This window comes from Acanthaster planci, linkage group LG06 (assembly GCF_054643075.1).
Source record: "Acanthaster planci isolate LZ-2023a linkage group LG06, COTS_SCS, whole genome shotgun sequence".
NCBI classification, from domain to species: domain Eukaryota; kingdom Metazoa; phylum Echinodermata; class Asteroidea; order Valvatida; family Acanthasteridae; genus Acanthaster; species Acanthaster planci.
Window position 1 is genome coordinate 10,692,896 of NC_141782.1, and position 14,395 is coordinate 10,707,290.

At 40.8% G+C, this 14,395-nt stretch overlaps 1 protein-coding gene across 1 annotated transcript in view; it reads left to right on the forward strand.

Moving 5' to 3' along the window:
• cmip (c-Maf inducing protein) overlaps window positions 1-14,395 on the forward strand; it is a 56,882-nt gene that overhangs the window by 8,301 nt on the left and 34,186 nt on the right. Inside the window, exons 2-4 of the mRNA XM_022250931.2 lie at window positions 1,097-1,225; window positions 2,902-3,024; window positions 8,338-8,427. Of these exons, the coding sequence (XP_022106623.1) occupies window positions 1,097-1,225; window positions 2,902-3,024; window positions 8,338-8,427 (342 nt within the window). The remainder of the gene's footprint in view (window positions 1-1,096; window positions 1,226-2,901; window positions 3,025-8,337; window positions 8,428-14,395) is intronic.

The following is a 14,395-nucleotide window of genomic DNA, read 5'->3' on the forward strand; positions in this document are numbered from 1 at the left end:
CATTTGTATGTGTGCATGTACATGATGTACATGTACCAGTATGGTGTGGCATACTGTATGAACTCATATTGCAAGCCACACGATAGTTTTTCTTCGGTTTCTTTGAAAAGTATTTCTACAGAAATATTACACTTATTGCAATATAGGGGTTATGATGGTAATGATTAATATACATGTACAAGAGTATGATGTGGCATATGAACTCATATTGCAAGCCACACGATAGTTTTTCTTCGGTTTCTTTGAAAAGTATTTCTACACATGTGGTTTTCCCATAGTTTTGTTACGTTGTATATATTTCGGCTTACCTGTAGGTATAGACAGTAGTTGGCTTTTCCCTTACACATGTACATGTACAACTTGCGCAACTGATACTGGCATGGTGTCTTCATACATGTACATTGTACATAATGTGCATGCACGCTAGCCATGAATATTCAAGTTGTTTGTTCCTTCTGATTTTTTTTTCAGAAAAAGACAACTTTGTGTTAGAAACTGGAAATATTTTTTGGACTATCATGATTGCAATAAAGTCATTACAGATGCACCTTCTCAATGGTGGTTTGCAAAGGGAGAAAACTGATTTGCATGTTGCTGCTAATGTTCGCCTTGCATATTATGCACTTTTACAATGTGCTCATAGATGTTTACATGTACATTTGTGCACATTCAGATAAAAGTCAGTTGCCCCAGCTACATGTACATGTACTTTCCAAAGATGTGTGAGAAGTGTAAGTTTGGGATGTGTCCAACTAGTAAACCTCTTGTCACACCAGAGCACAATCTTTTAAGGGATCACATTATGAATGTTACATGAAGGGTGAACTGAGTGAATGTAGGTCCTGAAGCACTATACATGTACACGTACGTTACATTAGCCCTTAAATGTTTGCAGCCTGTGCAAGTGAATTGGTGAAATCTGGCCTGTTTACTTGTAGTGCAGAGATATTGAGAAGTCAACAGTACCGCTCAAAGTGGAAACATCAAGTTGTTTGCCATGCTCAAAGTTACTGTCTGACAATGCTGTCTTCAAGTTGGAGGAATGAACTAACCTCTTTCTTGTTTTGTTCCTGTATGCACCCCACTTTCCCTCCAGCCCTCTGGTTTTATGGAGTACCCGCTGCCGTACTGCAGCATAACAGACATCCATCCGCTGACGCGTTGGGAGGCCGGACAGAGCGCTTGCTTGCGTATCGTCTTGCACACGGGCTCAATACTACTGCAGGTAAGATGGAGACATCTGAGCCTTGGGGTCTGCAGTGTCAAACTTTGAAGGCGTACATGTACATGTGCATGTCTCTTGGACACTGAGCCCACTTGGCATCAGGGGCCCCTTCTTGGAGTGATGAGGTTGAAAAATGGCTCTAAGGCAAATGGGATTTCCTCAGCATTGGCAATAGGACATGATTTGGCACACTTAATGTCCCATACGGACTAGTACTGGTACATGGAATGGACGTTTTGCACTTGAAGACATTCATGGATTGCAGAATTTTTTTATCGTACTTTTGGTCATCTGGACAGAGAATACCCAGAGGAAGTTTTGCACCACCAATCTCTGTGGCGATTGTGTAATTGAAGAAACAGTGGCATTTTGTGTTGGACAAAAAGGGGACCTTTTGGTGGACTTACTCAATAGCAGGGCACCGGGCAAAATATGACGTTTACGGTGTGTCATGTTCTCTAAGCTGATTTTTAGATACTCGTAAGTACGTGAATTTGCTGTGCAGTGTTTTGTGCCAAACAACTCCCTTAAAAGAGGCCCCACGACAGGATGCAGGTCTCTCGTCTAGCCAAACTGTCTGGTGAAATTAATACCAAGGTTGCCTGCCTTGCATCATTTGCATATCACATGCTCGATCAAGACACAATCTCTAACGGTTTGGGGGAGGAGACAGTCGTACAAACGTAAGTGTGCAGATAGTACATACATGTACATGCACATCGTGTCTCGAGCCAGGATTTGTGCCTAAGTGATCCTCCAAACTGCACCTATAGAGTTTTCAAACATAAAACCACATGTGCTGTTGACCGTCAACATTCCCTTCCCCTTGGGCCGTGTTAAAATCACATGTTGACGGTGTAGAATGGGATTGATTTGAACGGCAAGGTCTACCGCATCCAGGCATCAATTGGATTGTCAAGATTCAATTGAATTTGCAGTGTTGCATGCAGTCACTCTTTAAATTAAAAAAAAAATGGTTATGAAGTTTCCAGATGGCTGCTAAACATTTTTGAGGGTTTGATTTTTTTTTTTTTCAAAAGTCCTGAATGCATTGATGCACCAAAGAATTTGTGTACGTGTTATTTGGTACTGAAAGAATTATTGAAATTTCATCACTGCCTAGTAACTGCAGGAAGCAAGTTTGCTGAATGCTAGGGGCCACGAAGCAGCAAAATTACCGAAAATGGGCTATATGTTGCAGTATACGGGTAACTGTGCTAGTGTGCGTTCATAGTATATTATAGCCCACATCTTTCACGATAGTTTGTAACCAACAAATTCAGTACATACAATGTACATGTACATGTACAGTACGGTACATATATTTTCCGTAAATTTTGTACTGTGTGATCTTTGACAGGGTACCAGTACATGTGCATGTAATGTACCGGTGTCAGTTTTTACACGTGCCCACTATCCAGTGTAAGAATACCTGCGCAAGTTAAGTCCCAGCTCAATTTCCTTTAGTTGCTGCGCAGCTAAATTCCACAATACATATGCAAATGACCAACCCAAAGTAATGTCTTGACATCATCACAGCTGGCTACATGTACATGTATTTCTGTTGAGAGATTAGTGCTGAAATATATATGTACATGTATGTATCGTACGGTACATGCACTTGTGTGTATGCATATGCTTTTCCCACTTCTTTTCCTCTTTTCTATGCACACCAGGCGACCAACCTCTACGTTCGTGACCAGTGGCTTCACTCCTTGCAATGGAAACGCGCAATCCACAGATATAAGAAACTGCTGTGCAATACCACAAGGCCAGACGTCTTCATGAAAGAAGTCAAGGTATGGTACTGTGGAGTGATGACCTGATCAGTGTTCTAGCTAGGACCATTTTAGTGCCGGGTAAATTTTTGGATTGCAACGCAAAGTGAGCGCAGTTCTTAATGCTTTCTGATGCTTGAAATACGATCAAATTGGTACATTTAGATTTTCAGTAATATTTCAGTTCGTTTTTTGGAAAATCCGTGCTGGGTGGCACAGCCAATTACAACCCTGAGTGCCGGGCGGAAATTTGCAGTACCGGGTGGTGCCGCCCGGCGCCGCCCACCGCAGCTAGAACCCTGGACCTGATCTTACTCTCCTACCCCATTCCCAACCTGGCTCTTGGCCCCTGCTTCCTCCCCCCCACTCTCAAGCCCATCCTTCATCTCCTGCCCCTCAATCCTCATCCCACCCTTTTACCCCTCACATTCGGATGATTCACCCTACAAACAGGCGTGTTTCATAACATCATCTGGAAATCTGATTGAGACCAAACGAGAAAAACAAAAACGTGTTCATGGTAACCCATAAAAGGTACTGGTATATGTATATGGGTGATTCCAGAAATTAGGGGTCCATTTTTTGTGTGTCCTGGTCACACCTGACATATCATTTTGTAAGTTCAGAACACATTTTCTAATTTCCAAGAGCGATTGCCAAACAGATAGTAATAGTTTGAAATCAATTCCGGTGATATTTCCATGTCAAATAACAAAGGTCAGATGTAATAGGGATGCAAAAATGTCACTTTCGGACTCTTTGATTTCTGGAATTACCCATATACCAGCCTCAGAGTTTTTATCGCCAGTCTTTCATGGGAATTTAAAAATCATTGTAGCAAACCCGCTGCAAGTAATGAGGTTTTATCTGGTTAGCTAATAAATTAAAACTAATGAAACTAGTAAATTTTGAAATTAATTCAACAGAATGCCATTAAGGGATAAAGTGTTCCCTGAAATAAAAAGAGATACTTCCATTATAAAGACCAATACAGATAAACATAAAATGCTACAAAATAAAATTGTTTTCCTGCCTACACGCACCCGGATTATGTGTCAGTGTGTCGCCATTTATAAATACACTGGGGAAGGGGGGCAGATGGAAAAAGATTTCAAGCATATGTGCAGAAGTGTGCTCCTGGATGTAAATGTATGTGTCTCATAAATTACATTCAAGAATCCAGCGCTACCAAGGGGCCTTGGGGACATTCTTTGATGAATAGCATTCAGATTGGTAATATGATATCTAATGCCTTGCCCTGATTCTCAGTGAAATGGTTATTGGGATAAACCCTCTGATATTGGCAAAGTTAGTGTGTTATTTGACAGGCTTTTCCTTAAAGTTTCTGCTGCGTTTTTGGAAGGAAAGGGTTGGAGAAGACGGAGTGAACTAACGAAGGCATCTGCCTGCATGTACATACATGTACATGTACGTTTACACGTTGCTGCCCTTACATTCTGTGGGAATGAAAGCCAATATCTGTAAAAGACTTTGCTGTTGTTTGGTTGCAAGTCTGTTCTTTAGACAAGTATGGTACATGTACATGTACATATGTACCTGTGCATTTACATATTCCTTTGTTTATTATATAGCTGCGTGTGAATCTTTCTGTGGTGCATTGAGAGTCAGCTGCCTTCATATTGGTAGCTTTTTCATTTGTTGCATACATGTCTATCGGTGGGAAATTCTTGTACAGCGTATAAAGAAATGAAAGTAATCACTTGGGACAGCAGTACCTTAGCTGGGATTCCATTTTAAGCTCACAACCTCCAGTCCTTCATTTTTGAGGAACGCTATCGCGCAGTCGTTCCTACCGCGCTCCTTATCAAGCCTGAGGAGTGTAAAAAAATGCGCTCCTTGAAAAATTGAAGAGGACATTTCAATATTTGAACAATATTACAGCAAACGGTGGAAATAATCTTCAAAACCATGACTGTGTGGTTCCTGTAAAACTTGCATTTCGAAGCTTTTTCTTCCGAGTTTGAAATACCCACAACAAACGTAACCTGACCCCAGTCAGCTGGAGAGACAGTAATCTTACTCCTGTTTTATTGGCCAGAAGCAAGTTTCTGATCCGCAACAGCCAATCGTTATCAAGTTTATGAGGGCGCTCAGTGCACAACCGGTGTGCCTTAAGATTTCGGTCCACACGAAACTGTTACGCTGAGTGGTGATAGCGTGCCTACACTACGACTATGGGGCTCTATGAAGCGACGTCGTGCAGGAGATTCTCTCAACGTGTCGGACAATATTTGTGTGCAACACTCTCATGATCACCACGACGGATATGGATTCGCTCACGTGCATGATGCTCATTTTCTGTTTTGGGTGAATCCAGCTAACTGGAGAATTGATGCACCAGAACGTGAAATTGAATCTCTTCCAGCTTGCGCCAGTCATTTTGCAAAAACAGTGGAGGTATCAGGCTTCAGTAAGGAATTCTGTTCTATTTATTGCCATTAAAGATAATTTGTTGCACTTGTAAGTTGTAATACTGAAAATAAAAAGACTTGTCAGATGTGAGACTTCATTTTGAGAGGGATTTTTTTATTAAAAAAGAATTTCTTTTTTCAAAGAAAACACTAGTGTGATAAGCATTTCTGTTTGAGAGAAACCAAATATAATATTTCTAACAAACTAGAACTGATTGAAATGAACCATGACAACAGATGTTATCAAAATGGACAGTGAACTCAATATACCCTATTTTTGTACTTACATGTAAACATTAGGTTTATTTTAAGGAGAGCAATTTGCTCTCCTGACTGATTTTAGGAGAGTGGTTAACAGCTCTCCTGGATTTTCTAGAAATGAAGGACGGAACCTCCATTGGCATTGGAGGTGACTTTCAATGAGTGAAAAAATGATGTGAATAGAAGGTACCGTGTGACTCTGATGCACATTCAAATATTTTTGTCTGTCAGAAAATGTTTGCATAACTTTGAAATCTGAGTTACCTGAACACACCTTACATGAAGCATACTAAATTGCAGGAACTTGGATGATTTTTACACTATCAGAATTAGCGGTAGCTGCGGCCAAAAGTGTCAAGACTGGCCTTGTTTAGAAAATCACAAAGTTTGGGTCGCACAGTTTGCTTGCAATTGACATGCAAGCAGGAAATGTACGGTACGAGCACCAGTCCTGCATCCCCATGCATGTGTACCTGTATGTGTCCATGTAGGTTGCCTGGTGGGCCCCGGTAGAGTAAACATGACGCTAATGTGGAGAGATGGACTGCTTCGCAGGAATGCGAGCAGCAAACAGCGCGGGACGAAGGTGTTCAATCTAAAAAAAAAAACCCAAAAGGGTAAACTGATCTGCATGTAGTACATGTACTCTCCCAGAACCAAAATGCCGGATGGCATACCGATCCTCGGCTACAGAATATTGGCTATAGAAAAACAGGTGCACGTAAACTGATGCAAACCACGTGTACATGTATGGGCACGTTTACTGTTAAAACAAATTAACACCTGTACATGTACAGTGTACCGCGGTGCACAACGCAGGAGGACGCTAAGCAACCGACGCAATAAATGTTGACTCAAGGATCTACATGTTTACATGTATGTACATGTATGTTTATAATATTGTATTAATCTGTAATATACAGGATTTCTATAGTGCTGATCCATCTGGATCGTGATGGCGTATAGCATGCATATGTGTGAACGTTCAGCTTTAAAGGTTCACCAGTGTTGCGCATAAACGGTAAAGACTGAGACATATTTAAAGAAACAGATGCAAGAATTACAATGACGTCCGTAAAGTGTCCATCTTTGATTGTACATGTACATACATGTTTGCACATTTAAACATCATCCACACTGTTTTTAAAGTTGTATGGACCAAACTCTAATACCAGTTCACAGTACAGTGCAAATCTCATTGAAGGTGGGCCTACATGATGTACATGCCCATATATTGACACCTGCAATGCAGTGGTACCTCAAAGTAGAAAGGAACACATGTACATGTATAATAAATACGGTTCCAAATCATCGAGGTTTATACTGGTATATGTAGCATCACGGCCACTTCTGATGAGGTCATCTACTGGAGTTTTTACAGTAACATGTGCCTGCACCTCAACCATACTGGAACACAGCTCCGAGTGTAATCTCACGTACAGTAAACCCCTTGGGAAGCTCTCACTCCCTGCAAGCGATTGGCCTGGTCTTTCCTCCTCCTCTTCTGAAACAAATACGTCTCAGCTTCCTCTCCCTGACAGCTGTTCAGGTTTAATACTTTCCTTGGGCCTCCAGCAGTGGGAAATTGACTGCAGCAGCTTTCTATCCCCTCTTCCCCCCCCCCATCGTGGCCGTCTCAGCCAGACTGTTGGGTGCTGCTCAAATCTTGATTTAGAGCTACCGGTACATGTACATGTGTCTACATGTAGGCCTACAACTTCCTACTCTTCCACTGTAGTGTTTTGACCCTGAGATCTGCAAGCGTGGATCACTGCTTGTGTTTCTCAAAATGTCCAGGCGTGGTGATGCTGGTCATATCGAGTGACGGAATCAGACACTGTAGGCATTGTGTGTGCATCTGTATATAGTCAGTAGGATTGGGCGATCACAGCATTTTTGGAATTGATGCTGATTCTATCCTGAATTGTGTGATTCCACTCGGAATTGACTCCAGTTTCTTCACTGGCAAAAATTATTTGAAAAGAAAAAATGTTATCTATCTGGAGGTTGCGTGCATAAGTTAATCATCAGGACATCAAGACATTGAATCTATCTCAGTGTAACATGATCAGCTGCTTGCCTCAAATTGTTTTGAAATTTGAATTTTACCAGATGCACAGAATGAAAAAAAAATCTAGTTGTCTCGGAGAAATATTTCATCGTGCACTCTCATAGTCCATAAAATCTAGCGATCAGAATCGGAGGCTATTACTGCAGTTTATGCCATGCTCGTACGTGTACATTGAGTGCCTCTTTGACTGACAGGGTGGTGTCACTTGCCCCCCCCTCCTGCAAAAAGCTTAACTTTGTGTCACCATCAGTAATACCATCCCCTCAGACAAGCTTCACTGGTACATGTATGTAAATTGTAAGACCGGAAATATTGTACATGTACATGTGCGTTTCCAAACAAGGACACTGTGCATGGACCTGTGTGCACATGTACCTGCTCATTCTTGCTAATACATGAGTAGGGCCTATAGTCCCTTCACATTTGCATGCACATGTACAACATCGCTGACGGATCTCCTGTGGTCCTAACTAATGATTAATAATTGTATTTTCTTGGCTCTGTGAGCGAAAGAGGTAGAAAGTGGACAGTGTACACACATGCATTTGTCTTTCTTTCTTTCTTTGGCAGGCGATGGTAGACATGACACTGACAACCTGTGTTCAAGACCAGGCCGTTCATCAAGTGCCACTGGAAATTGTCTCGGACATCCTTTCACAGGTGAGGGAGACCCCTGGGGTTCAGTCATGTTCCCCTGCTAAATTTTCCACCCTTTCCCCTTTACACTATATCCGGTCGTGGAAGTCAGAAATTATGGCCGACAGCCTGATGAATCTTGTCTTCTTTCTCTCATGGTTTACTGCGGATAATCATACGACGCAAAGAATCTGATCTTGAGTGCAGAGGTTTTTTTATTCAATAGCAGAATTGGTCCTTGTGAGGAAAGCTTACATTCTTGTCACAACAAGACATGTTCTGGTACATGTAGCTTGTGAATGACAGCATACATGTACATGTCACCAATAGTCAGAGTGATTAAAATGCCGCAGCTAGATTTCTTGTCCATTATTTCTGTCTTTACTGTAAGCTTGTGCGAACATTTCAATAATTCAGTAGATTTGCATGGAAGCCAGTGCCCACCTCCCCCCAAAAATTCAATCACCAAGAGGTATTGGAAGGACACTGTGATTCGAGTTACATCAACTACATCCTGGTGATATGCGAGAAGCAATATATATTTTCACAGTTGTTCATTACGCTCGGTACATGTACCGGTACTTCTACGAGAAGACTAATTCTGGGAGCATTCCCAGAAAACAGGAACGGCGCATTTAGGGGTGGTGGTCAATAACATACGTGTATCGTACATGTGGAGGTAAATGACAGAGATAAAATTGAAGATGTATCAAAATTGAAGGCAGTGCCGCTGGCTGTATAGGTTGCACAAGGAAATTAATCTACATCACCTTACAAGTTACATACATTTAATTTAGGTGGATTGATTTTCAGACATCCTGTAAAATGATGCCGGAGTTTATCATTTGAATTTTTTTTTCTCCAGCAAAAATCAATTTCACATTGCACTACACAGGACCATCGACATCTAAAATCCAGTATGTTTCAGATTTCCATGCATTTACCGGTACATGTACATGCATACATCCTGTAGATCATCTTTGCTTTCTTTTTAGCAGGGACACAGCATTGCGTCCAGTCCTCATCGACGATTTCCCCTTTGTTTTTAAATATAAAAAAAGGATATTTCCAGCAGCCTCTCTGCCCAGAAGCATATTGCAAATAAGCTCCACTGGGACTTTGAGCTTGAGCCAATTCCTGATCGTTTTTAATGTCAAAGTGATTAGCATAAATTATCATCCAGGGTCTCTCCTGCCATCTCCCCCCCCCCACCAACACCCACTCAGCTCGTGGCCAGAATGCATCATCATCAGTCAAAGCGCTGCAGTCGTGTCAAGCTCGAAGTAGGCACATACTGGTACATTGTTTGTACATTCAACACATGTCCGGGACAGTCATTTGGCAGGGAAGTCGTTATTAACACCGAGTCAAGTTCATTCGGCGAGGGCTTCAACAGATCTACAATGTATAACTTCCTTTCCCCCCATTATTTTGGAGACAATTTTAGCAGTAATACTGGGGCCAACTTCATTTTGCTGCTTAAGCGAAAAATTTGTTTAAGCGTGAAAAACCTTGCTTGACAATTCAAGTTACTAACCAAAACTTCTTGTGATGTACATGTATATTGTTTTAGAATGGTATTTACGTGTCTTTTGGCCTGACAATCACAGAGAGTTTGAGCTGGTAACCTTTGTTTATTAAGCAAGGGTTTTTTGCTCTATGAAATTAGCCCGAGGTTGCTTTATCTCAGCACATTTTGGTTCATGCTGAGTGTATTCTACTGTATTTATCTTCTCCCCAATTGTATGATAGCTATCCCTAACAGTCCCAAATCCTCCAATTTCTGTGTGATTTTACATATACCCTAGGGGGTTAGGGTTAAATTAAGTAACAGGCCTTTATGGAGTCATCACATTCATTATGTCAGCAACCACATCTTGTGTCATCTCCAAGAGGGGAAAATAGTTGAAAGTTATGACCAGGTTTAGGGAGCATCTACATGTACTCGTACCCAATGTGCTAATGTACATGTAGGTACAGATACATGTACATTATATGCATGTGTATTATGGAGGTGAAATTAGTCAGAATTGATGCCCAGACACCAGCCATTAGTCTGTGTTTTGTGAAGGTTGCTGTCAGTCGCTTTTGTTTCCAAAAGACAAGTCGAATTGCCTGACAGTAATTTCACCCTTTGTGTACCGGTTCCTACAGTAGATCAATTTTGGGGGTAATACATAATATATACATGTACATGTACGTGTGTGTATGTAAACGCATATACATGTATGCATATTCGTACTTGTTACCAGGCTGTAGGGATGACATGTGTTTGTGTTATGGGGACCAAAAATGCTGTGATACATTTTTGTATCCCTGGTCTGGACTTCCGTCACAAAAGAAATCACCTCCCGTAACTTGGGCAAGGCCTACCCACATCTACCGTATTGGTGCAGATCATTGCTTTGCCTTTCATCTAATGTGTTTAGATTTACATGTACATGTACCGGTATGTACGGAACTCTGACACTGTAAGCAAAGTCACACTCGTTAATTAATGTGATCAGTCATTATCAAAGTCCTAAGTCTGCTTCAGGCATACCGGTACATGTACATGTAGTACAAATTGTCCCTTTTACGTACAGGTACATGTCCCATTAGGGGCTCCGTAATAATACACTGCATGTACATGTATATGAAATAAGGGGAGGGGATTGTGATTGCATTCAGGAAGAGAGATTATCATTTCAGCTGGAAGATGAATGCCGTCATTCACACGTTTGGATAGAATTGTAAAGCCAGAAGTCTGAGTGTGTTTTTTTATAGCAGTTGGAATTAGATTACAAATTGTTTACACAAATAAGGGACTACACTGTATATACGGTACGGTACGGTACATGTGTACATCCATGTATTTGATTATTTTTCTTTTCTTTTTTGAGTGCTTTACATTAAAGAGTGCACGGATACACTGCACATATGGACACACCAGTATTAAAGTACGGTACTGTCTAATGTGCCATGTACATTGTATATGTGATGTACGCGCAATTCAATCGGAATCAAATTTCACAGTGATGAGGTGTGATACGGGTACCATGTACGTGTTCTGAAGTTAGTTGACTTGTTGTAAAATCAGACAAAACATCTCAAAGTCGTCCACATGTATTCCAAATACTGTACCTACATGTACAGTTTGTATGTTTAGACGAAGGAAATGGCACTTCTGTACATACTGTACATGTACATGTGGTTACCGGTGTTTTCATTTAGTGGGATATAGAACAAAAGAATAAATACAGTGTAGGGAAGATAATACTGGTGTGTGTAATGTAGATGCAGAGTGTCACTGATACCACCATGTCCTCAGCTGCCAGGTAATGTACATGTCAGTTGCAGGGGCCAATTTCGTAGAGCTGCTTATAAGCACAAAACTTGCTTAAGCGTGAAAAATCCTTGCTTGACAAATCAGGTTACCAGCCAAAATCCATGTGATGTACACATATATTGGTTTGGAATGGTACCCACCTGTCTTTTGGTTAGTATGACAATCACATAGATTTTGAGCTGGTAACCTTTGTTTTTTAAGCAAGGTTTTTTTTTGTGCTTTTAAGCAAACTTTGTGCTTAAGCAGCTCAATGAAATTGACCCCTGGTACCGTAAGATCGAATGGTAAAAGGTTGTGGGGGGGGAGGAGCCACAGGAAAGTCCTCTAATAGTACGTCTATCCATGCTGTAATGGTAGGTTCGTACCAGTACATTATCTGCAGTTTTACAATTGGTTACCTTTGGTGTACTGTACCATCTATGTACACGTATCATTCATTGGCAGCATACAGTACATGTACCTATAGGAGTTCATGTTAAACATAAATATGCACAGATTGCACTTTTGTTCGATCCCTGAATAAATGTAACATTTGGCATTATAAAGTCTACCATCTCTGCATTGTGGAAATTCAGCTATAAAGCTCACGGGGAACAAATAAGCCTTAACTGAAAGGGGAAACCTTGTGGTATATGAACTTCATCATTGTGGTGCAAAACACCATGTAAAATGTAAGTGGCGAGTTGCATAATTTAACAGTTTGCTTGACGTCCTTGTAAATTAATTCAGCGACCATTGCTTTGGGCACGGCACATTCCTCACAATGTTCTAATCAGTTTTCACTTGCAGATTTTGAAGGTACACGTGTAACCATGGCAACATGATCAATTTCAGCATGTTGCTGGTTTATCAGGGGTTTTCTTTTTTGGTCTAAATTCAATTCCAGCCAGTGAGGGCCAATGTTTTCCCCTCATTTTTTTATGACAAGTGAGAGAGTTTCGGGTCTATTTCATTTCCCTTCCATGAGCGTGTAAAAAGCAACCCCAAGAATGGTCAAAAAAGGTGATCTAAAAAAATTCCCAAATGTTTGGCTCCTCCCAAAGCAATTTGGGCCCCCCAAAATTTGGTCCTAGATCTGCCTTGATTTTTACATGTGCTAGTACTGTACACATGTATGCATGTACCGGTAGGTTAGCAATTTTTTATGGGGGTGTTTGCTTTCTTTCAGTCCTCCTGGTTTACATGTATTTTGGGTTTTTGCTCTTATTCAATAAAAGCAGAAAAATACATTTTTGAAATAGGAGAGGAAACATGCTTTCCCAGGCAATTCATAAGCAGAGTGTACAACTGCTGTGCACATGTTTGTGAGAGTACATGAGAGTGAAACTGAACCACTCAAATCAAAACCTGTTTTTGTCAAATAGAGAGTTGCCAACAGGAAGCCATTGAAAGCTAACTCATGTGGAGCTATATTTAGCTGAGCAACATTTCTTCCACATTGCCAGAATACATACATAATTATAGATTCCAAGAGAGCAAGATCTGACTTTGCATGTTGTCCCTACAGAATCAGAAGATGCATGTACAGTACATGTACAGTATTCGCGTGATTTACTTTGGTCCTCGTTAAAAGCACAGTAACAGATAAACTACTGTATAAACGCATGAACCACAACTGCAATACAAACAGACACAACTGTTCCAATGCCTTGATCTTAATTAAACCAGCTTCCTTCATTACTGAATGTACTGGGTAGATTCCATTTTTAGAGACTTCTCTTCTAAAATGGAGGAGGAAGGTGTGCCCAGAATGCAAATTTTTACTTCACCTTTTAGAACAAGGCGTTATATGTCCTTGTGTTCTTTTTGTCAGCCTCCCACGTGCCAAGCTCTGCAACCTCATCAGAAATTACCGAGACCTGCGTTGTAACATGAGATACCGTACTCGTTTTGGATTCTTGAGTTCAAAAATGAACCTTTCCGTCTTTGCTTTGCTGTTCTTGATGAGATAGCAATACACGCATACATGTACTACACGTTAACAACAGAAGCTGGTGAGAGCTGAGCAGTTGATCAATTATCCCAGCGTGGGCCCAGGAGAATAGCTGTAATTTGATTGTATAACTAAAGGAGATCTTTTTCACAGCATGCAGAACTGATCCTGTATATTGCACCGAACATTAATAGCCTGATATGCATCAAATTAATAAACTACATGTACAATGTAACTCTGCGTCCTGAATGTAGGTGTATTTATGAATATATGCAAATATGCATCTATATGTATTTTGCTTGAAGTACTATTCAAATTTTACAGCTGCAACTAGTATACATGTCCCCGAATACCTTATACCGACCAAAAATGGCAGGTAACCAGTGATGGCTATCAGTACATAAACCTGTTGCAAATTCTGAAACAACTCCCCCCCCAAAAAAAAAATGCCATGTCTTTTCACTGATCAGTTGTCAGTAGAAATGAAATACAGCAGGAACTCTGTTTGTGTACATTCCTAAGAATGCCACCAAAGTGAGCAATATCCAATCACAAGAGGTCTATTGCAAGACATGTACATGTACATAGAGGAGAGGGACACGAAGAAGTCTTCAGCAGTTGATCACTGTTGGCAGTTTGAAATTTGTAAGAAGTGAAAGTGATCAAATTGGTACGTGTGCTTTGTGCATGGAGTAACAAAACATTCCAACACACAGTTAATGGATACACGT